This window comes from Gadus chalcogrammus, chromosome 17, assembly GCF_026213295.1.
Source record: "Gadus chalcogrammus isolate NIFS_2021 chromosome 17, NIFS_Gcha_1.0, whole genome shotgun sequence".
Taxonomy (NCBI): Eukaryota; Metazoa; Chordata; class Actinopteri; order Gadiformes; family Gadidae; genus Gadus; species Gadus chalcogrammus.
In genome coordinates this window covers 4,621,573-4,647,345 of record NC_079428.1, presented here as the reverse complement: position 1 = coordinate 4,647,345, position 25,773 = coordinate 4,621,573, and the positions used below count along the sequence as shown (strand labels likewise).

The 25,773-nt window shown below is 45.3% G+C and overlaps 1 protein-coding gene, 1 non-coding gene and 3 pseudogenes across 2 annotated transcripts; 3 read left to right on the top strand and 2 right to left on the bottom strand.

Moving 5' to 3' along the window:
- Window positions 1-2,598: 2,598 nt before the first annotated feature.
- Window positions 2,599-5,898, bottom strand: LOC130370424 (mannose-P-dolichol utilization defect 1 protein-like; annotated as a pseudogene).
- A 225-nt stretch (window positions 5,899-6,123) lies between these two features.
- mblac1 (metallo-beta-lactamase domain containing 1) lies at window positions 6,124-7,848 on the top strand. The gene is made up of 2 exons (XM_056575890.1): window positions 6,124-6,805; window positions 7,007-7,848. Exons 1-2 carry the CDS (start codon window positions 6,365-6,367, stop codon window positions 7,265-7,267), a joined length of 702 nt encoding a protein of 233 aa, XP_056431865.1. The 5' UTR covers window positions 6,124-6,364; the 3' UTR covers window positions 7,268-7,848.
- A 1,363-nt stretch (window positions 7,849-9,211) lies between these two features.
- Window positions 9,212-11,545, top strand: LOC130370423 (transmembrane 4 L6 family member 4-like; annotated as a pseudogene).
- Window positions 11,546-12,152: 607 nt separating this feature from the next.
- On the bottom strand, window positions 12,153-12,224 carry trnaw-cca (transfer RNA tryptophan (anticodon CCA)). The gene has a single exon. It is a non-coding gene; the product is annotated as a tRNA-Trp (tRNA).
- A 577-nt stretch (window positions 12,225-12,801) lies between these two features.
- On the top strand, window positions 12,802-16,949 carry LOC130370120 (galactose-3-O-sulfotransferase 2-like; annotated as a pseudogene).
- Window positions 16,950-25,773: the final 8,824 nt, after the last annotated feature.

Below are 25,773 nucleotides of genomic sequence, written 5' to 3'. Positions count from 1 at the left end.
CCAACTACCCCCACCACCTCGACGACAGCCCCATCACAACTGCCACGACCACCTGACCTCCACCTCCCACCGTCTGTGGCGGTTTCACTTCAGCCCTATAATGAGACCACACACCGACACACACAGCCAATTCACATGAAGGGCCGCTGCTGGACTCCCATCCCAAACAAACCCTGTTATGTTGCTCAGGCCAGTTTCTGCCACTCCCTCTGAGCAACAGGCCCCTCATTAGGACCCAGGAAGACCTCCCAAGATGGCGAGTCGCAGTGATACGACGCCCGTACGACTCCACAATCGCCGGCCAACATCTATAGGCCACGCCCCCCCCCCACACACACACACCAACAGATAAGACTGAGTTGCTTTTTTTTTGCGTTTTTTTTCCTCCACAACCCAAACCACCCCGCCTCACCCACCCTCTGGTGCCAGTGCCCATTTACAAGCCCCCCAACCCCACACCCCCCCCCCCCACCCCATTCAAGCCCCCCAGCTGCGTGTGAACTAAAGACCACCATTCACTTTCTTTTTTGTCTCTCGCTGCTATTTCTGTCTTCTTCTTTAAGCTCTAAATGGGTAGAAGTACCCTACATATTTAAAGGTAAAAAAATCGATTTATAAATTCGTTCGAATCTGAACACAATCAGCAGCAACCCACCCAGCCCTCTATTCCGTTAATTTATATAATATGTTAATGTTTAAAAAACTTATAACGCAGTTAAATATAAGCGTCTCCGTTGAAACAAGGCTAAGTGCGTGAGAGCTAATTTTTTTCAATTGACTAAAAATGTTGTGTTTAAATAGGCCTATCTCTTCGTTCCGCCGCAGTGCCAACCACGTCTAATTGGAAAATATGCGTTTGTTAATTTCGTGACCATTTAGAACACATTAGAGAGAGGGGGGCGGGGGGTCATTCAGGAAAGAAGAGAAAGGAATAACAAAGAAACAAAGAAAAAAAAAGGCTTTTGATGGACAGATTTACTGATAATACATCGTGCTTTAAAAAGGGGCACGAGAATCGAAGGACTAAATATAATGTTTTTAAAAAAGAAAGAAAACGACTTATGAGAAAACTTATTTTAAATAAGTATTTTATTTTCGTCCACATCCAAAGTTTCACCAGTGAACCAATATTCTCGGTATATAGGGCCAAACCTTTTCCAGCGCAGAAACTTCTACAGTTCTACAGCACATGTAAGTTAAAGTGTGTCTCCCTCTAGGGGCATCAATAGGACACATGTCAGTAAACTACTGACCCCTCAAGAACTAAGGCAAGGCAACTTTATTTATGTAGCACTTTTCATACACAAGGCAGACTCACTAAGATAAAAATACTGACAATTTAAATCACTGGAATAACAGCACTCTGAGACATATTTCCATCAGCACATATCTTTTTTTAATAAGTGAACATGAAAACCAAAAAAATAAATGTATCTTAAACGGCAACATAGTCCACAGTAGCTCAAGACACCCAAAACCCTTTTCCCAATGTATCATGCATGCCCTTTTAGAATATGTTCAAATACATTTCACAATGTATCTAGTGTATGGGATTAATCAACTGTTTTAGAATCATCTTTTTTCATTTCAGCATATGGAACAGCAGCGATTGAAAAATGATTACATTAATACTATACAGACTTTATTATTGCTACAAACTTATAGGGCCGTCTCCATTTGATTCATTGTCTGTTTAATCAATTAATCAAACCGTTAACGGTATGACTACAGTTTGCACGTTGTGTCGAGAGAATATTTCTTATCAATGGTTGAACACGTCTTTGGCACACACACACACACACACACACCACACACACACACACACACCACACACACCACACCACACACACACACACAACACACACAGTTCCACCAGCTCACACACGGGTGCCACATTGTTTTCATGCAACAGAGTGCAAATTAGCATTAAAAACAAACTAAATCGAAAGTCCTGTCCCAGAAAACACACTCACTCAAATAATCCCCTTCACACTTCTAGATCAAATCAGTTTCTGTGTGACATGGATAAGAGACCGGCTTGAACAACACTCAATGAAAGGTCCACTAGTGGATGACAGTAAAATGATAATCTCAAAAAAATCGCAAAAAAAACTACAACTAATATAATAATCGTTGGAAGGGACTGTAGTAACCTGGGATTGTGGTGAACTGGAATGGACACCCTGGAATGCGTCACTTTGCACGAGAGCCAACTCAAAACATCAAGGTCCCTGGTGTGGACTTGCCCTTAGAGACATTAAGGGATGGTCTCTCTCCATGCCTCGGACCACATTGAACCAGAAGTCAATCTGGATCACAGGCATGCAAGTGTTCAGGCGGAAGTCAATATAACAAACCTCAGACCATAGACCTGTTTGCCATGTCAATTAAAAACCCGTACTATCCTTCAGTATGTGTGTGCGTGTGTGTTTTTGTGTGTCGTCTACAGCAAAGCCTGATTAACAAACACGCCCCACCAGACAAATGAATAGTCTGAGACCCACGCATCAAAGGTGATGGAATCCCCCCCCCCCCCCCCCCCCACCACCCCATCTCCCCTCTCCTGTAGGGTCACTTCCTGCCACATCCTGCCACTTCCTACTCGCTCTTCTTCTTCTGCTTGGAGCCGCTGTTCCAGTAGTAGATCAACTGGAGGGCGAGGATGCCGTTGCAGGTAGAGGATATGACATAGGTAAGAGCCATCAGGTTGTCTCGGTTTCCTGCGTGTTGGAAGACATCATTTGTTTACGTCACATTAAGATCATAATAGTTGTAGAACGCGCCGCACACACACACACACACAGACACAGACACCACACACACACACACACACACCACACACACACACCACACACACCCATGGATGGTGAAGATGCGCGCGAGGGATCCGGCGAAGAGCAGGAAGACCGAGATGGCCGACAGCTGTCCGGTGTGTCCGTTGCGGTAGTTAGTGGCGGCCTGGAGCAACTGAGGAGAGAGAACCGGGTCGTATACGCATCGTTAAATGCCAGTGAGGTCGGCGGGTCGTTGGGTCGGTAGGTAGAACAGTGAAGATGCCAAACTAGAAAAAGATCTTGATGAGAAAAAGTCAAAGTCAGTTTTATTGTCAATTACAAAAGACGCACAAGACAAATAGAAGAACTGACATTTTGTTTGTCTCTGACCCGCGGTGCACAAAGTATGAAGGATCAAATCAAATAAGATAAGTAATATTTACAATAATAAATTTTAAAAAAAAGGACCGACTACACAAGCCTCATATTGTGTTGGATTGAGAAAGACTAACACTCACCACGCAGTTCTGTGTAGGACACACATAAGCTCTGTGAGGACATCCCTACAGGAAGTGATGTGGACATTGTAACATAATCTGATGAAGTCAAATGTTACGGCATCGTTCGGCCGAACCCACAATGACAAAATATCGACATTTACATCAGAGAAATACAATCCGGCTTGCCTTTGCCGAACCCCAGCGTAGCGTACGAACGTACGGCCTCATTTACCGTGGCACTAACTGGTGACGTCACCCCCCCCCCCCCCCCCCCCCCCACTCAAACACACCCTCCCCTGCTCGAGGGACCTACCCTCCGATGATGACGGCGGGCACGTTGGAGGCCTGCATGGTCGTCACCATGGACGCGGGCATGGCGGGGAGAGCACCGCCGCCAGCACGCTGAAGTACACCGCCACGAAGAGGAGGCCTGGGAGAGGAGGGACGAGTGACGAGTGACTCCTCCACACGTCACACACACACGTGGTGGCCGTTTGAATCTCATGCCCCGTTTAAAGGTGACGTACAAGCCGTTTTGAAATTCGGCCTCTTCTGACATCACATGGGCGTGTCCACCTAGATGTGTGCCGGATAGATGAGCGACGTTTGCTACAGTCCACTGGGTAGGCTGGTAGACCGATCTATCCAGCACACGTCTAGTGGACACGCTCCCACTTGTGATGTCAGAAGAGGCAGCTTTCCAAAACAGCTTGAAAGGGCTAATCACACTCACACCTGGTGGTATAATGTGTCATGCTAGGATTTGACCCTGGTTACGCCTGTGATGCAAGGACGAATGAGAAAAGCTTGACGCTATGGGGGAGCTTTTTATTCTTTCTTTCTTTCTGACATGGTTCTGTGCTGATTGATGTATTTAGTCGGACTCCACTGATGGAAAACGACACATTTGTCGTAAGGTTCCAATTAATTCCAGCCTGCTCCTAACTCTAGTCTTATTAATTGAAGGAGACTTAATGATACGCCTAATTAAGTCTCATTAAAAAGATGTGCATTTCTGAATAAGCCTGAATGTGCATAATAATATGAATAATAATTATAAGACAGACATGCGATATTGATGACATGTACTGCGGTCTTTCTTCCAGCACAACGCTCCAGAAGATTCTAGCTTTGGGATGAAGTAGGCCCGTACCTCTCGCGGTTTTCCCGCCATAGTGCTGAATCAGGAAACCAATGGCGACGGTCTGCAACATGAGGAAGAGTGCCTCGCCCCAGGCACTGCAGTACGGACACAACGTGTGACCCAAAGAACCACACGCACACACACACACAACATGGCAAATTTTCCTCTTTAGTCCCTCGCAGGTTGATATCTTAAAATCAACCTAACCGGGATGAATTTGGATTACGTGTTGGATGTTCTAGTGTTCCACCTGAAGGGGAAATTGTTGCTGATGCTGTAGGCCATGGTGCCCGTGATGGCCAGCAGTTCCAGCAGCACAGAGTGGAAGCTGATCCCCTCTGCACTCTTCGCCCCCATGAGCTTCAGAATCTGGGGTAACTTTACTGTGGAACAGAATCCCCACACACACACAAACACACACACAGGAGAACGGGAAGGGAAATCATTAGAACATCCTTCCTCTCTGGGAAGGATGTTTACACTATGATACAATAACACAGTCGATTCTAGGATTATTCGACTTAATCCTCACATAGGAAAATCGATACAAATGTAATCCTTAGTCAAAATCGCCACACTAGTAAATAGTTTTACCAAACACTGAAACAAATATAAAGAAATAGTTTTGCACATTTTGCTCATATGAGCGTGGGACTTTGAATACCGTAGCCTACAGATATGGCATAACTTTGCATAAAGAGAGAGAGAGAAGGAGGCACGGAGTGAGAGAGAATGACACCTACCCATCAGTGATCCCAGGATGATTCCGATGCCTAACCCTTTGCTGAGAACTATCTTCAGACATGGCACTGTGGACGTATACAACAACACTCAAATCAGATCATCACATTGACTCTCCCTAGCCGAGTTCTGATTAAGTATGATCAATTAAAGTCTAAATTAAACAGGAGCCCCTCCCAGTTACTAGTGTTCTATCAACCCTTAACTCTATCAGTTATAAGATGGGATTTTATTGATCACCTTATTAAATTCTGATCAATCAGCGTTGACTAAAGACATGTCCTTGTAACGTATAGGATATGAGTTATTTGTGATGTTACTGATTTCGAACGTAATATTTAATGAGGTCAAATATAAAGTACATTTTTTTCAAATTAGCCAATAAATAGTCAAGTAGTATCCTGAGCGCTGTAATTATGCTGATATGCAAATTTCGTTGACCATCCAATCACGTAGTGCCCGGTGTATAACTCCGCCCACTGAACTTCATCCTCTTCAACGTAAACGATCGCCTGTACTTTTATTACAGATCATTTTTATTACGCATTACGTGACAATCGCCAACTTACCATCTAGAAAGTTGAAATCTAAGAAGAAAGAGTCGTAACATGATTCTGGCATGAAGTATGTGAGCAGAACTCCCTTCAGCGGCTCCATAACAGAGGTTCCCTTTTCCATAACTGTTTTGGCCGCCATTGTTGTCAGTGGAAGTGACGTAGCCCGAGCCGAGTTCACCAACTATTGCGGCTCTACCAGCGCAAATTACCGGCGCAAAGGTTCCTGATATATATCTTTATTCAAACCACATTCATTATTTTTAAGAGATATAATAAAGACAATAATAAAATAAATTACCTCTTATTCATATTACATTATAATAGGACTTTTAAAGTGTCCATATATACATTCTGTATAATCTGGCCATCGCGTCTTTATTATCGGACATAAATAGTGATTGCACTACTTCCGCGACGACACCGTTGGATATTCAATTTAAGAGTTTTTACACTATCATCATCATCATCATCATCATTAGCATCATCGTAGAGAAAGGTGGCGGAAGGGACGTCATGCGTAAAAATGCGTGTCCATTCCTCGTGGTGCATGTGTCCAATCTGCACTCATGTGTCCAGCGAAGAAAAACATAGCAAATGCAGAATAATTTCTTACTCCTCTTCCTGAACAAGTTATAAACAACCACGTTGATGAATTGTATAGCAATGGAAAGTGAGGAGAGTTCGGTCTCTGGCCAAGCCAAGGCGACCCTCTGCACAGAATCACGGGTGTTGGACTTTCCTGGCAATCCGTATTCCGTGTCGGTCCTTAAAGTGGGCTACTGTGTGTCGCAGCCGGACGGATATTTTCGGGCCGACGGTACCGTTACCCTGGTAACGGGGCCCAGGACTATTCTGGTTGACACGGGGGGTCCGTGGGACCGAGACCTTCTGCTTACGACGCTGAGGGAGAGGGGTCTGGAGACGGGAGACGTGGATTGGGTCGTGGGAACGCACGGACACTCGGACCACATAGGGAACTTGGGTCTTTTTCAAAAGTCCATGATAGTTGTGGGGTGCGATATTAGTGAGGGAGACAGATACACCCCAAATCAACTGGCGGAGGGGAAACCTTACCACATTGACGAACATGTACGTTTACGAGTTTGATTCAGTCTTGCATGATCTGGCAACAATGTATCTGCTGTTCGGGCATCACCTGCCTCGGTCTCTAGACTCTTGGCAAAAAGCGACCTCTAGTGGCGGTTGTTCCGAGTGTCTAGTAAATGATACGCTGCCTGGTGGATGCTGTGAACTGTTATCATCACTATTTCATTCTCCTTTCCTCCCCAGGTGTCAATCGTGCCCACGCCGGGACACACGGGACACGACGTCAGTTTGGAAGTGAGGGGAACCTCCACAGGAATAGTGTTGGTGGCTGGGGACTTGTTTGAATGCTGCGGGGACCGGGAGAGCTGGCAGGCGTTGAGTGAAAACGCCACAGTACAGGTGGTCAACCGAAAGAGGGCGCTGAGGAACGCTGATGTTATTATACCCGGACATGGCCTTCCGTTTATGACCCACAGAAACCCCAAGGACTATGACGGTTGGTGATTGGAAATCCATGTACAATAGAGGATAAGATATTTACTGCCTGGTCATGGCCAACACTAACCTACTTCTTGTCAAAGTCCTACAATAATTTGGAGTAGAGAAAATATCCAGGGAGGTCATTACTGGTCTACTACAATGTTCTACTTGTACAGTTAGTAGACCTACTTAGAAATGTAGGCCTACTGAAGTAGTTTGGTTATAATAAAGACAAAGAAAATAATTGTGTTCAGAGTTTTTTGATTCTGTACTTTGGTTTAGTACAGGTTTATGTAACCAGATAGGAACTTATGATCCAGGGCAATTTAAAATCATAAATGTCATTGATGTCATAATCATGGTAAATAGTTTCCACTGATAATAATGAATAATCTACTGCCCTCGATTGTGTGGTCTCATTTGAAGTAACATACGAGCAAGTTAACGCAATATTGACCGGATTGATAGGAACAATAGCCGTTAAAGTAACTGCAAAGATTTAGAAAGGGACTCTTTTCCTCTTTTGCACATCACATGTGTGCTTTCAAATGTACAGGATGCTTTCCTACGCCATTCCACAATTTCTCCTCTTTAATAAAAGTTAAACAACGAATTGTGGGTCAGACTATTGTCTTACAGGAATGCCGAAAAACCAAAAGATTCGCACTTCGTTTGAGGTACCGTACGATGGAACTTCCCTGCCGTCTTATCACGCATGAATGCTTTCCGAGAGGACTTTACTCAGCCTTGTCACCCCACATTAGGCGGGGGACGCCCTGCCTAGATGCTCGGAGAACCTTGATGTGTAAGGATAAGAGTGCCATGGTTCACGACCACTCCCTGCTGTATCAATGCTCACCGAATCCCTGAGATGGGGGATAAGACCGCGATATAACACCCGTAATATACGTTTCACGTCTGATTTCAATACGTGACCGTCAGGAGAAGACATGTCCGTGTGTTTTGATTTAATTAATTAGATGTTCTTCTTTTTCAAGCTTATCTTGTGATTTATTCAAACACCTTTTACTCATATATGCTTGTTTTAAACCGCCAGTCGGGCTGACATCTCCTCGGATAACGGCCCTGCTGGGATCTTTGGATTCTGCTGTCATGGAAACCTTTCGTTTTTTTGACCCAATAATGCTTACCCTTCACAGTGATAAGTAGGACCCTGGTGTTTGCCTGTGGGTTGTCCATCTGTGTGTGTGTTCGTGTTTGTTTGTGTGGAGGGGTGTGCCGGTCCCCTGGACTTCCACCCTGCGGTGATATCTCCGTCATGCTCCTCCATCATAGCCCCCAATCATTCTGTGATAGCGGAGCAATAAAACCCACGTCACACACACACACACACACACACACACCACACACACACACACACACACACACACACCACACACACACACACACACACACACACACACACACACACACACACACACACACACCTGTTGACAGTGTGATGAGGGCCGTTAGTCTTGGTTGTTTCCATCAAAACAAATGATAATGAATGCAACAGAACTTTCATGTTTGCTTAAATCCCCCCCCCCCAAAAAGAATAGTATAAATATTTACTTTTATGAACACGTAGGCCTACAATGGATGCGGATGTAATGAAATCATAAAAAAAAGAACACAACTTATATTGATGTTTTTGAACATGTACAATGCCTGCCGATCTGTGTTGAGATCACTAATTAACTGAACAACCGAGCTCCTTTTTCAGCTGCTTCTCTGTTCATGTTCCTATTTTTTAGTAAGACCATCAATAAAACAAACCAATCTTATGTGTCGGATGACACATGCGTTGATGATCCGTCACGGTGCGTGGGAGTAGGTAGAGACTGAACTATTCTTATCTTTGTTCACTCCCACCTTTTATACCTATCTTCTCACGATTCCTAGACCATACACGTACCAGCCTATATATAGTTGGGCCGCGTCCCTGTCTCTACCTTCTGTACATACCCTGCGCGGGACATCTCTCACATTTGGGATTTAAGGATCTGATATTTTTGCAAAGACATTGTCTTCTCTTGTGATTTTTTTCCCTCTCTTTCTTCATCGTCTCCGCTTCTTAAAAAATCAACATGTGTACAGGCGGTTGCTCCAAGGTGATCGGCATCACTCTGTATGTCCTGGCCGCCGTGTCGATCATATGCAACATCATTCTGTTCTTCCCCGACTGGTCCACTAAGTATGCAGATCACATTACGGAGGAGGTCAAATACATGGGAGGATTCATCGGTGGTGGGATAATGGTGAGTCCCCCTTGTTTGGTTGGTTTGATTGTTTTGTATTAAGTTCAGACACCATGGGCTCATGGGCTAACTGAAGGGTCAACCCCCCCTAAATAATGTGTCGATTTTGCAACAAATGTATGTAGTCCAGCATGCCTTAGCTTTTCTGTGACATGTCCCCCCCCCCCCCCCCCCCACCCCACACACACACACACACACACTCTGACCCTCATTTATTTCTGATCCAGGTGCTCATCCCTGCCATCCACATTCATCTGACCAGCGCCAAGGGCTGTTGCAACAACCGCTGTGGGGTAAGTGTGAGGTTTGGCTCCAACTCAGGGCGCACTTATATTTATTCCAGCCACATCCTTTTCGGAGAAGAAAAGAAACCTTGGACAGATGTGCAGACAGATGTGTCTCAGACCGATTTCCCCGAGATGTTCAAGCAGAGGTTCAGACCAGGGAGGTTTGTTCCGATGTTCTCAAACGGATATTCTCAGACAGATTAGCCACAATATGCTGGCTCCTCGCCAAAGCAGTGACAATCCAACCGTTTTTGGGTTAAGACGCACCCGGAGCAATAATGGGGTTGCTCCGGGTGCGCACACAGGTCGGGATTAGCACACAGGTCATCGTGATAACTATAGGGGTCTTTTAAAGAGAAAGAGAGAGAACCTTCCATCGGGAAAGTTGTGGTGGTTGTCGTGTTGTTGAAGTTCCCGTACAGTGCCCGCCGTGGCACTTTGCGTATATGGCTTAAAAGACAGAGCCGAATCAATATGTACCCTAACATTGTGATTTTGTGAGATCTGTGATCTGTGATCCATAGATGTTCCTGTCCATCGGGTTTGCGGCGGCCGGAGTAATGGGGCTGTGTACAGTTTGAGCGCCGCCTCCCTCGGCGTGGTCAACGGGCCGACCTGCTTGTGGAAAAACTCGACCAGCGGCACCGATGAGTGGGGAACACCTTTCCTGGGCCTGTAAGGGAGAAATTAATTGTTCTGGTTACTAATCGTGAGACATTGGTTCTTTTTTATTAGGCTTAACCCACCTGACAATATATTACACGGGGTTATTTGACTGCTTGTATCAAATCATTTGCAAGCACTAAAACTTGTTGGCTACATAAAGGAGGGTCACAAAATTGTCGTTGTTAATGTTTCATTGCGGTCGTAAAACTTTGCGGCGATCACGCGCTCATCCATTGTGGCTCTCTCTTAGGGCTCATTAGGACTCGATCAAAAAGAGGCTAAAATTGTCATATTGTGTGTGTTATTCTAGCAATGTCATTAGCACGGTCGCTTGCCGATCGCCAGGACCACACCCCATACCAAGACTACCATTCTATTGTGGGATGAAACAACAACAACAAAAAACATGTTTGTTTTTTTTCTCCTAAGAAACGCGAGCTACCTCGAAAACAAGGAATGGTGGAGCAAGTGCATCAAGCCAGCGGGCGTGGTGGAGTTCAACCTCACGCTATTCTCCATTCTGATTGTCACCGCGGGCGTCAGCATGGTGCTCTGCCTGATCCAGATGGTCAACGGATGTTTGGGTGTCTCTGTGGCACCTGCTCTGGCAAAGAGGTGAGTGGACACACACACACACACACACACACCACACACACACACACACACACACACACACACCACACACACACACCACACACACACACCACACCACACACACACACCCACACACACACACCACACACACACACACACACACACACACACACAGCGCACACACATTGTGACAACCAAGCTTTCTCTAAGCTCACGAGTGCTTTTATTTGTTATATTATTATCAAATAATTATTTAATCATTATTTATCAATTATTCTTCTGACTGATCACTGCATTTTCCATTTCCTCAACAGTAAGCACGACTTCAATGCATAGAGGAAAAATAGCGAACAACGTTCAAGGCACCGACTGCATCATCGTTATCATTATCATCACCATATTTATTGTGACCAATAACTGTTATATTTTTTCCACATCCTCATTCTTGTAACATATCATATAATCACACGTAGTGTAAGCAGTTATCTTACTGATTAAAGCGGAATAAGATATATAGTTTGCCTTATAGTGACGATAGTAGATTAGAAAGAAGACGATTTTGTCACTATTTACAATTGTTCCTGTAAATAATTGTACCTGCTGGCAAATGCATCCTACTTACACCACTTAATAAACTAATGAATATAAAAGAAAGTTGTACACAAAGCCGCCTGACTGAGCCTTATTAATAAGAAGAAATGGGTCATTAACACATTTTGTAATTACATTTTGTAATATTTTGTCATAATGTGATTATGTGAATGATATGGCTATGAAGTCAAGATATAGCAAAATCGGATTTCAGTGTGAACAGCAATAAATTATTGTGAATGTACTCATTCAATGTATGTCATGCTATAGGCCCTATGTCTTGCCATTTTTTGTAATAAAATAAATGTACACAAATATATTAACATTAATTCCTCATCAATTAGCGTTTTGTAATTTACATTCAATGCAAATTTGACATCTGTTTTGTGGGGACACCGAGAGAGTGATAAATTGATTCAGCAATGTTACAGTATATTTTTGTATATAACAGATAACATTATAATAAATATTCTTCCAAGTTAAATTCACAAACTGTAACCAAAAGCGTACTGACCCCGACGTGATTTGAACACGCAACCTTCTGATCTGGAGTCAGACGCGCTACCGTTGCGCCACGAGGTCTTGCAGTATAAGATTTTAGCAACAATAGATAGTTACTGTATATGTGACGTAATGCTCAACAATAAACTGACTTGCGTTTGATTAACGGTGACCGAACTGAACACCTGAAGGCATTTACTTCAAATTTGGGTCAATCGAATGACGGCATGCATTTCTACGAAGCCTCTCCTGTGTAGCCTACCATACGGCCAACCGTAAGCATGTAACAAACACCGTGGCCAAGGTTTAACTTGTACTTTTTTTTTTTAATCCACCGAGTAACTATCTTTCTAGTTCTTTACCTGAATGAACTAGATACAACAATGGCACAAAGAATTGTTCTGAATATACCGCACTCCATGGCTAGGTGTCACTGTTGCACATTTTCAAGGTGTTTGTGTTTATTTGGGTACCTGCGTGCGTGCGTGTGCGTGTGTGGAAACGAGTGTGTCCAGTAAATGGAGGAATGTCTACAGGTGGCATTATGAGCAGAAAGAGGGCTGGTGTCTCGGTGCTGGACTGCTGGTCTAGAATCGCTGCAGAAATGTGGTAAGTCAGTGCACTTGGATACAAGAGCACTAGAGAGAGAAAGCGAGAGCAAGGGAGGGAGAGAGCGAGAGAGCGAGAGAGTGAGACAGGGGATCTGAGCGGTAAACGATGGGCCTGCTAATCGGAGAATCGAGCGGTGAGTTTATTTTATAGGCTACGATCCAAATGTTTCAAAACAAACTTAAAGAAAATATTGTTTTCAGTAATTACTCTCGTTGGACCTATTTTCTCATAACTAAACGTTAATCGAATGTGCATATCAAAGAACGAATGCTTTGAAAACTCAAGCACAAAGCGCAAGGCAAAATTTAGCCTGCGTTTAGTCTTACAAGATTCCACATTATTTATGTTCACATGTCTTATACAAGTAGACGGCAGTATAGGCCTACAATTATTCTGTTCGGGATCCTCGTTTGCCTTTGTGTGTATACACAACAATAAGTGAATATAGTGTTGGTAACCCTTTATAATAAGTTGCAATAACAAACCAGACCTAACCCTTTGTTAATATTGTTATTGTTACTAAAATATCTATTTGGCACAAGTTACCTTTTTTCATCATTCCTTAAATATTAGTTGTTTGAATAACCCCTAACCCAACCCTATGACACGACCCTAACCCTAACCCTAACACACGGCCCTAACCCTAGCACATGGACCTAACCCTAACACATAGCCCTAATCCTAACTCTAACCGGCGACACTCTGTGGTCAGTGAAAAAAGACGATAAACTTGTGCCAAAAAGACAAATATTAGGGAATGACTAGTTTGCTATTTATTATAGCACATTATTAAAAAGTGTTACCGCGGACTGGAGTAGGCCTACAGCTTGAAACGAGCACCCCTCCAAAAAATTAAATAGTAGGCCTACCTATTGCCCATCACTTTAGCCGTTACACATACTATTTATGATTTGCTTTCTTTCTTTTATTGTTGTCTTCAATATTGTCTTCAATATGTATTTGACCAATAATGCGTCCTCGTTGTTTTTTTCTATACCCCCCTCACAGGGCGTAACACATAGCCTGTCTGAATTGTATGCAGCTGTATCCTTTTGACAGTCTGCTTTGCATGAAATATTGCGAATTTGCTAATCACAGTCCTAGTCAACAGCATACCCTGGTAATAACCTCCGTAACAATTTTCATAACCATGCCCGCTCCAGATCGTCTCAGCGGCTATCGGAGACCATGGTTGCGCTGGCTGGGGTGGGTCATCTTAGGCCTGCTGGTCGCCGGCTTCGCCAGACAGTGCACATCGTTGTATCTCAACAACAGGTCTGAGAAACGCACGCACGCACACACACACACACCACGCACGCACACACACACACCCACACACACACACACACACACCACACACACACACACACACACACACACACACACACACACACACAGAGAAACAAACACACACACATATGAATGAATGCACAGTCACACACTCTCCCCCAAATGCTATTTTGGCGCTGGTTTTAACAACTGTTTAATTGTAGCCGATTACTTATTATGTGTTTACAAGTTATAGGGTAGCCTAATTCAGGAGACGCAGGTGTAAAATCCCCGTATTTTCCACCGTATTATTTTTTTTACCTTCTACTCGGCTCAAAAGTCGGATCCCGTTTTAGTGGCTCCGTCTGAGTCACCTTTGGGCGCAACCATGGTGCAACTTAAATAGAAAGTGAAAGTTGAAATGGCTTGAAAGCTAAACGGTAGGTAAAAAATAGGTATTAAGCTCATAAAAATAAGACATGAGGCTACATTTCTACCAAACCGTTTCGTCAGTCATGTGTCTTCTTCTTGAAGGTGTGGTGAAGTCGCCATTTCACAAATTGAAGCAAAAAAATTCAAAGACAATCACATATACAGCTAAACGGACTGGTTATTCATGAGGAATAGGTAATTCCAGTTCTCCAACTGGTTCATTTGCAATCTTTCGACCCTGAAAGATTGCAAATGAACTGAGTGTTCCCATCACTTGAATACATAACGACATGCCAGTAGATCTATAGGAGGTAAGGTAATTACCAAGGTCAGGACCTCGGTACATTTTTGGAGCAATTTTTTTTTTAGGATATATGTATATCGATCTATAGATATAGATATTATTATATAGAGAGAGAGAGAGAGAGAGAGAGAGAGAGAGAGAGAGGAGAGAGAGAGAAGAGAGAGAGAGAGAGAGAGAGAAGAGAGAGAGGTTTGGGGGGGAAGTGAATTTAAAGAGGGTAAAGGGAAAAAGTAATGATCGACCTTTAAAGCATTCTTCAGGTAGTGTGTGTGTGTGTGTGTGCAGGGGGGGGGGGGTGTGGGGGTAGGGGATAAAGAGAGAGGAGAGAGAGAAAATAGCAGAGGATGTGGCTCCGTTCTCCGTCCGGGCTCAAAGAGTGTCTCCCGTTCAGCTCCCTCCAGCCCGTCGGGCCGTTGGAGGGGCCCCTGAGCGTGTTGCCCAGGGTACCGGAGACGTGCCGGCCCCACACCCACCTCATGTTCCTGAAGACCCACAAGACGGCCAGCACACGGTCCTCAACATGCTCTACCGCTTCGGTGAGGAGCACGGCCTCCGCTTCGCCCTGCCCATGGGCTACATGCTGGGCTACCCCTTCCCCTTCAACGTCCACCGCATCAAGGGCTACCACGGCAACCGAGCCGCCAAATACGACATCATGGCGAACCACTTGAGATTTAATAAGGATGAGGTACGGTCCCCGAGCATGAGGCCGAAGGGCCCTGAAACCTTTCCCCCCCCCCCTTCATTTCTTTAGCGTTCAAAGTTGCCATTGTCTCCGTTAATATAGGGTCTTATTATATTGGTGATGATGTCATCCCTTGATTTGAATCTTGAGCATACGATGCATGGGGTGCACACATTTATATAATTGGACATTTCTAATTAAAGACATAAAATGGTTTTGATTAGATCTGTTTTGATAGTAAAATATGTCTGCCGTGGATTTACTCCTTTACCAGGTTTACTTTCTGCCTTCTCTCCTCATTATAAAGGGCTTTTGCCACTTAAATAATAGCATGTGAAAGGGGCAAATATCCGCACCCAAACCCAATAAGATAAACTCATACATATTAGCCACATTTGCGAATCAACTTTTTTGTCACTCAATGTATTTTTTCTTTCTCGTCGCCCTCAGGTACAGAAGGTGTTGCACGAAGACACGTTCTACTTCTCCATCCTTCGAGAGCCCCTGTCCCTGGCCAAGTCCTCCTTTGCCTACTTCCATGACATATGCCCCACCTTCCGCAAGCTAGAGAGCCTGGGGGCCTTTGCGGACAACCCCGGTCGCTTCCAAGGCCCATCGCCGTAACTCCCACTACGCCCGCAACCTGCTGTGGTTCGACTTCGGCATGGACCCCAACGCCAACGTGACCAAGGAGGTGGTGAGAGAGGGCCTGGTCACGATACGCAAGAACTTCAAGCTGATCCTGCTGTCGGAGTACTTCGACCAGTCCATGGTGCTGCTGAGGCACGCCCTCTGCTGGCCGCTGGATGCCGTGGTGTCCTTCACCCTGAACAAGGCCCACTACAGGCCGACGGGCGGCGCAGAGGACGGCTTTGACCTCAGGCAGCCGGTGGTGAACATGTCGCTGACGCCGGCGCAGCGCGAGAAGCTGCGGGAGTGGAACGCGCTGGACTGGCACCTGTACCAGTCCTTCAACCGCAGCTTCTGGGAGGACGTGCAGCGCTTCGGGCCGGAGCGCATGGACCAGGAGGTGGCGCTGCTGCGGGCGCGGCGGGACCAGCTGGCCGGCGTCTGCCTGCTCAAAGCCGGGGCCCGTGGAGGCGCACCACATCGGGAACGAAGACATCCGGCCGTACCAGTGCGGCTCGGTGCGGGTCCTGGGCTACGAGCTGCGGCCGGGCCTGGACAGCGCCACCACCGAGGCCTGCCTGCGCCTCATCCGACCGGAGATCCAGTACAAGGACCTGCTGGACGCTAAGCAGTTCCCCCGGTCTCAGCCCTCCATCAGGGAGCCGGCGAGGAAACTGGACGTTAATGGGACGATTGAAAAGTGCTAGGGTCACCCCGGAGTGCTGTGTGCCGCGGACAGTTGAGTTCTTACTAAAAAGGACGCCACTTTTGGGGGATACGATTATTACAATTTTTCCTTTTTCAGATATTATTGGGAATATGCTTCTGAATGATAGCACACGTCTTGTTACAGAGCCACATTCAGTCTTCGGAAGTTAGAATCTTTGATTTTCTAAATGACATTTACCATTCCTATTCCTCAACATAGGTTTTTTATATATTTGAAATGGGGAAATAACCGGGAATGATGCTTTATTTCTTTATTGCTTTGTATTATGTTGCTTACTGAACGTACCCCCGCTAAAAATAGAATGAGAATTAATCGCATAAGCATACTGTGAATTAGCCAAAGTCTCAGCGTTTTACTAGTCATATGCAAAGTAGAACGAGGTCGTCTGAACAATGAACATCTTTGTGAAGATATAAAATGGTTAATAAAGAGCCTCAAATGAGGTCCAGAATATAAACAATATGCCAAGACTAGCAAAAAGATAAACATATATGAAAACCGTAGCACTTGCCAAATACACAACACAACACACAACACAATCTTTTGTTGTTGTTGTAATGATCCATCAAGCAAGCATGATCATGGGAAGAGTGACCAGACCAGACAAAGATAATCCCACAGCTAAACAGAACGACAGGTTATTCATGGTAATTCCAGTTCTCCAACTGGTTCATTTGCAATCTTTGCCAAGCATGTAGCTGCTGAGTGTTCACATCACTTGAATACATAACCTCTAGACATGCCAGTAGATAGCTAGGAGGTCACCACGGTCCGGACCTCGGTTACTTTTTTTTAGAGCTAAAAATATTTTTGGGATATCTATAGATATTCTCTCTCTCTCTCTCTCTCTCTCTCTCTCCTCTCTCTCTCTCTCCTCCTCTCTCTCCTCTCCTTCTCTCTCCCTCTCCTTCCCCTCCTCTCTCACTCTCTCTCTCCTCCTCATCCTCCGCATCTCCTCTCTCTCATCTCTTTTTTTTTTGCTGTAATGATCAATCAAGCAAGCATGATCATGGGAAGACTGAAGAAGAATGAAGAAAAACGGGTTATATAGGAACAAGGGGAGTGGAGGAGTTAATAACGTTATGTAGTGCGTCTTCATATAGGGCTTAGAGATTAATCCTATATGAGGCTTCATATACATTCTCTATCTAGGGCACTGGAATGAGAGATTACATGGGGTCAAGCATGTAAACTCGTATTTTGATGGTTGTTCTATTATGATTCCACACACAATATCCTGTAATGACAAGGTAACACGCATGCCATTTGCCCAGCTGTCACTCACAGGCACTTCCCATCGAACCACTCAGCTGTCACCAATCTCTGAGCACCTTAACGGAACCGTGCATGTCACTGCATGCACGTATCCTACAGATGTTAAAGGGCCCTATTTAAGCACCATGGGTGAATATGATTAGCCCATAACAAGCTGTTTCAAAATCTGCCCTGTGATATATATGACATTACAACTTGGATTGACCACCCGGATGTTTGATGATCATATAAACCTACCAGTTCCTGGTAGACTGATTGTCGCATAATACATCTGGTTGGACACACTCACCTTGTGATTTAACTATCTCACAGAGCGTGCCGATTTTAAACGGCCACGTGATGCCGTTTAACACTCAACTAGGGCCCTTTAAGAGTCATGGCCCGACATTAAATTAAACTCAACCCCTGCAAATCATCTTCATTCCTGCATTCAATTCATCTTTGCTCGTCATCTCATTCCATCTCCCGTCGGTTTATCCAAATCATATACAAAGAAGAAAAACCGTAGCTTGTGTACGAGACCCAGCCAAAGGAGACCATCCCATGGGTGGCCCGCGAGTCGTTCCACCTACCCAGCATGCTCTCTGTCTTGAAGGAGCCGAAGTTAGTAGGCTATATATGAGACTTTCATCTGCGGGTCATCAGGTAAGCCATTATAAACAAAAACAAACAAACTAGCCCTTGGTAGCTAGGTGAGATTGAGCTCATAGTGCGCGGCCATCTTGTTGTCCACTAGCTCTGCCAAGGCCTTAGTGTTCTCCATGTGTCTGCCCTGACGACAACGCAAAGGTGTTAATGACAGTCAACAGAAAACATTAAGATTGATGCTTCACAACACAAGATTCAGAAATACGTTCCCAGCTATATACTCCAGTGATTCTATCAAGTAAAAAGAAGAGCACAAGCCGGCATAACAATAGATTTGTTAGAAATTCATTTCTTCAAATAAATACATGCAATTATGCTGTCGCGCTTTAAAACGTAGTAAACCAAATTTATAGTTTCCTTCCAGCATACTTCTTATATCGCACCCGTATTTCACCCAGTGTGGCGCACAGAGAGACGGCATCAATCTGGTCTGCCAGGGTCTCTCCAGTGTCTTCCTTTTGTCCTGCCTGTGGGGCTGACTCTGGAAAGCCCCAGGACGTCACAGGTGAACACCTTATCAGAAAGAGGGCAGGAGTGTCACTGGGTCTCATTGGAGTCCAACCAGAAAGCTCAGTTTTCAGGAGGAATCTATTAAATCCTTCCTGAAAGATTGATAAAGATCTGCACTGTATTGCAAAAAGACAAAGCTAATTAGAAGGATAAACCCAAAAACTTCCTAGTGGTTCTGAGCTGTGTGCCGTTGCTGTATTATTAGTATTTTCGTCTGGCTTTAAAATAATTGAATAAATGTATGGTCATCTCATGATATATTTGTTCTTTCTAATGAGCGTTTCACAATGACTATCAGTTGGGCCTCGGATTTGGTGGTAATGGAGTTTTGAATATGGGCGCAGCCGTAAATCGTCTACAAATTGAAGCAGATCAGACTCACAAACGAAGTGACGCCATCGCTCTCTTCCCTCCTTCCATTCCGGTTGAAGGTAAGCAAATATAGATGATACTCAAAAACCTTACGTGCAGATGTGTTGAATATGTAATGGATTTCATATTTGAACATCATTATTCATTCTATGCTTTCCCTTGGCCATTGTTTATAAATTCAGAAGAATGTGGCGTCCCTTGTTCGCTGTGAACTGAAACTTCCCCTCTAGTGCTGACTGCTCCTATAATTTGTTACAAGTTGGTAGAGGCTGTTTACAGGCTCGAGGCCAGACGAATCAGCAGACAGAAATAAAAATAAAATATATAGTATCAAGAAAGTTCTCGTTAACGAAACCTCATGACGCTCTTATGATTCTACTTCCGTTCGGCAATTGGGGCCAGATTTTGATAACAGAGTTGCCCAGTTGGTGACGTATGGTTTACTAGTTGAACGTTGTGTACTGGTAAACCAGCTCTAGATAAGGCAAGAGTAGCCTTCCATTCAGTGGCCCTACATGTGATACTCATAAGTAAAAGCCAAAGGATAGTAGGTGATAGGCTACAAGGAAATAAAGGCGTGCAAACTTGAACTGATCCTACTAAGTTCTGTTTAGTTCTGACTGGTTAAAAAAATCCTGCTGTAGCCCAAGGCAAGATTGAGTTTTGCACCCCCCATTCCCATAGCGAGCGGAGTGTTACCCGGTTAATTGACATTACTATACTAAACATCACTGAACCCACATGTTAACTGATTTACCTTAACTTTGCTTAGCAGTTTTTTCCCCAACTTATAGCTCTACTACGTTGCAATAAGCAATGTGTGATGCCATGGACAACAAACAACAGAAAAGTTACAGAACAATTTTTTTAATCTATTTTAAATAACTTGTATACATGCATAAACACATCAACGTACATAAACAACCTCCATGCATAAATTAAAGATGCTCAAGAATATTTTTACATGAAATTAAAGGATCAAGTCTAATAATTGCACGTACAAACATGCTTAAAACGAATGATCAAGGATATTTAACAAATGAGTGGCACCAATATTAGGTGATGCAAAAAACTATTTAGTTTGACACTATAACTGTACGTTCACACCAAAAGCTGTAAAAGATGCAAAATCGCAGAATAGCTCAAAACGCAACGCTGTCCAAAATATTTACAGCTCATATCGCTCTTGCGATTTTGCTTTTCCATTTAAAGGAGCCGCGCTTTTTGCCTGCACGATCGTAGTTGTAGGCAAGTGCAGCTGCTGATGCCGAGCCACAAAAACACAAGATAATCATAAGTTTGGTCAATAGAAAAAGTGTGTGTGTGTGTAGTATTGTTTATTATGGAAAAGGTCAGCTGAACGGGAGCATTTGTGCAAGGCAGGACACACGGCAAACTGACAAATTAGAAATATTTTTTTGTGCAGTATCTCCCGCTTCTGAAATGCGGGCACATCTCCACCCACCGCTCGTCCGCTGGTTTCCATCAGCGTTCCACTCTGCGACCATCCATTTTGCGTAATGCGGATTGCGTATGCCCTCATGCATTGTTTGAAATCATATGCTGGATGCTTTATTCTTTCTATGTGTGGTGATCGTGTTAATGATCGGGCTCTAATAAGACCCACGTTGGCTATGCAATCGCCGACAATACGTTGCCCTGCAATAGCGGCAATTATTCTCTCACGCACTATGATGAAGGAACAAATGTGTGGTAGGAACTAGGAACTAAAGTTCTCGCGTATGTTTACTGGACCCACGCCGCGAGAGACATCTACATTCCGATTTGCTGGCGGTCATTTACAGCCGAAACGCTACTAGCTCATTTGCATAGAGTTGAGCTGTTTTCAACTCTCATTTACAGCTTTACAGCTTTAAAGCTATCGCTCAGTGTTTTATCGCTCCTATCACTTTATCGCTCATGTCTAATATAAAGTGAATGGGCGTTATCGCTCAAAACGCTTTTCGCTTTGGTCGTGAACGCACAGTAATGGCTGAGGTCACTTAACTCTATACTGGCTTTCTTTTCTTCTTCCTTTTTGCGTTTTTGTCCCTGCATTCCAGAGGGTTTAAACTCTGCATTTTGAGAATCAATATTATGTATGTCAAGCATGACGATTATGTAGTGTGTAAGCTTTACTTGACTCTTTCAGTGAGTATACTTAATAAGTAGGCTTGTGGCTAATCATGTTGAAAGAGGTACGGAATAAAAAACGTAAGGGTTACGAATGCATACAGTTGCTTGTTCTCTGTGGCAAAACTACTCTATCAACCGCAAAGCAGGGCCCCAAAATTATCCTGCTTAGGGCCCCAAGGGGTTCAGGGCCGGCCCTGCGTTGAGATATGCTGAAACCCTCCACATTCCACCGTAGTCTCGTGGACAGAGGTGCCGGAACTATAACCCAGCACTACAACGGCCTTCATGTCCCGGAAAATGTATTGGAAAACAAATCCTTTTCTCTCTCTAAATGAGTACCTGGGCCCCACACCCACTGACGACTACACCACACACAAACCACACACACCACGACACCACCCACACACACACACACCACACCACACACACAACACACCACACACACACAACCACCACCCACACACACAACAACACACCCACCCACACACACACACCACCACACCACACACACACACACACAACACACACACACCCACACAACACAAACTGCCATAACATTATTATTCTCCACAAATGCCAGAAGAATGACAGCTTGACTTTAGAAGCTTCACCAGTTCTGCCTCCAGGTGGCAGCATTGCGACCGATAGGAGGACTGGCTTGTCTTGGTGATTCTGGGTGGTGGGTGTGCTCGTATAAAATCCCAGCTTTGCTGCGGTGGGTCCAGTCCGGTTGGACACAGAGAACTACAGAGAGCAACGCGGATGACGAGGGAGAGAAGGAAGGGGGACTGAGTGAAAAAAAGGTCGGTGTAAAAGGAGTGGATCAAGCCGGCTGAAAGGAGAACAGCGGGTGAGAACTTGTAGTATAGCACTGCTGATCCAAATTGCACGGATTCTTCAGAACCCAAAAAGGGATGTTTCTTTGTTTACTTTTCGCAAAGTTTATGCTTCTGTAATTGGACCGTGCAGTTTACACAGACTTCCGGGCTACTTGCCAGGCTGACCGGTGGAGTCGAGCGGCACACACACGCTCTTCTCTGAGGCATGATGAGATGAAACCTCTACAGAGCCACTTCACTTTTGGAAGGAAGTTCCCGCCGAGTGGCCAAACAGCAGCACGAAATCCGAGGTGAGCGGACGAACCCTCCTAACGTCTCTGATCCCGCCCCAGTCGCATATCCTCACTGGGTCTGCAGTGCACCCCTGCGTGATGGATGCCGACCCACCCATGCTTGGAAACTGACCTGCTGCACAGGGTTGTGTCCATGCTCACTGAATCAGTCAAGTATACGGTGCACTGCTATGCTTCTGTTGATTTAACACAGATCTTGATAGGTTTGAATGTATCACTTATGTTGTCGAGGGTTAAGGAAGCCCAAATGTCTCTTCAAGACAGTCCCTGTGAAACCCCCTGTTGATAAGGACAAAATAGTCAAGATCCCGAAATAAATTACACTTTGGCAGACCTTACGGTCCGACATTCGGTGAACCTCTCCACCGGGGGAGGGGTGGATAATCTTGTTTTGTAGACCCAATTGTGTTGAGGATCATGACATAGACACTGGGTTTAATGGGCTAGTTATCCCGGGTTAGCCTAGTTTGGCAGGTTTCTAATTAGCATGGTACTAGGAAAGGCTGATGAGTGACACCGATCTAATAGCTGCAATGCCATCTTAACAGACACTTTGGTAACAGAGATAACTACCGTGAAGACCCTAGAAGATGAGGATAGCTGTGTCCTGTGAACGCAGCCCTTACACTACAGTGTGTGGGCACATGAACCTTTTTGTTGGTGAAGTCTGAGCTTTATAGGGTGGGATATATGCCTGTAAAAGATCTGCATGACTTCATATGTGGCCACAAGTTCAGTGGGTCTGGCACAGTGCCACTGGTGGCAGGGGCAACGGTGACAACCCGTTCACTGCAGGTTCAAGCGCTAGTTGGCCTTCAGCCCCATCCTTCAGCTCAGGAACAGTTTGCACCTGTTTAGCAGGTGTGCTGGTGTTCCCACTGAAGATGAGGTGATAGCTTTAAAAAAGAAAAAAAAACGCCCCATCAGCAAAGACATAAAAAATTGTTTTTTTTAGAACGTTTCCCAAAACCATGAAGGCCGGACGCACGGTGGCAGCCATTTATATGGTCTTTGTTTCGCCGCGGGCTAGCTTTCCGGTAGCGAACAATGGCGAAACAGCGAGAGAGAGGATAATATTTGGGAGCAGTTGAAGGAGAGGCCAGCTGCTTGGGAAGCGTCACGCTGGGATCCCTGCGCCGGGAATGCATCTGTATCTGGCACCAGTGTTACTCATCAGGCCAGAATCCTCGAGGGCAGCCCTCGCTGTACCGTACTGCACTGTGCTGTAGCGCAGTGCCGAGTTATCGTGTTATAGCAGCACTTTGACACAGCCGTTTAAGCAGGAGACATCTGTCGGTTGGAAGGGGTACGATTCAATGGGTGTTTTGAGTCGACGATGCTCTGAATGCTGAGAATGCGAAACGGCCTTGACTTGGAGAAGGGAATCCGACCTTCAGAGTTGTTGATGTGTAAGTGAAAGTGATCTCATGAAGGATGACTTGAGTTGAGTTCCTGAGTTGGTACCTCAGAGTTGCATTGGATCCCCTGGCACAGCATGCTAGCCAGTGGTGCACCCAGTGCAGACTTTTTTTAAACTAATTCATATGATTACAATAAAAAGTTGCACAGATTAAGTAATGTTGATTTGATTGTGATTGCGTACACAAATGGGACGCCAAGCTTTATCACAGTCTGTACCGTCATTGGAAACAAGTTTACAAGATGCAACAGTTGAAATGCACGGCTCCTCAAAAGCCTTATAGATCGGATACCTATCTCTCTCGCTCTCTCTCCCCCTTCTCTCCCCCCTCCCTCCACCTCCATTTGAGTAAACTCACTCACCCCTCCGGTCATCCGCACTCTCCCATTCCGCCTAGATTGCCCGTCGCCCAAGCGGTCGCTATTGTTTCCCCCACAATGCTTCACTTTCACTGGCCTGGCACGAGGTTGGCTAGTGCACGGCTCTCAGGTGATGCCTCATTCAGAGAGGTGCGGAGCGAGAGAGAGGCCGGGAGAAAGAGAGCGATAGAAGGAGGGAGACGTACAATACAAACACTGCGATGGAGTACGCACATTGCCTGGGTCCTCACGTTTCGTCCGACAGAGAGCTCATTCTCCGCGGCCCATCTTATGTGTCCCTGCTCATTGTCCACCTCTCCTCCCACTGGCCGCTTTATAACATCCTGTTTGAACGTTTTTCTTTTCCTTGAATTGGCTTCATCAGATTTCATTCAAATGAGGGCCCTCAGAGACTGCCATAGAGGGCCTATGAAGGTGAACCCGGGTACGAGTGCCACGGGGCTCTCTGAGACCAGACCCACAGGGCAGGACCGGGATAGAAAGGAAAAGGGGGGGGAAATCCGTCCGCACAAAGTGGTGCCGAATTATAACCCAGCAGCACCGCTGCAGTCCTTGCCGAACATGTATCAGAAAACAAATCATTTTCTCTCTCTAAATGGGTTCCTGGGCACAACACACAGACACACACACTCCGAGGGTCCGACAATTTTTACATTGACATTAACATTTAGGGGATATTGCTGACGCTGACATCCAAAGTGACTTCATTCACACAACGACGGCGGAGGCAACCACGCAGGGTGACAGCCAGCTGATTGGGAGCAGGCAGGGTGAGGAGTCATGCTCTGGGCCACTTTTACATCCAGCCAGGAGGAGCGGGGATCGAATCGGCAAACCTTCCGGTTCACAGCCAACCCGCTCTACCTCCTGAGCTACTGTCGCCCCCATTCTGCTGCTATAACGGTCAACCACGGCGCAGTTTTCCCCGTCGTCTTCCTTCCTTCGCGAGCCGTGTGTGTGTGTGTGCGCTCCAGTGAAACGTCCCCGGGGCGGACAGAATGGGAACGCGGCCTCAGAAAATGTGGAACGGCCGCGTTCCAAACGTCCCGTCGTGAGATGAGAGCAGCTGTGGACGAAGACAGGCTAGGCCCCGTA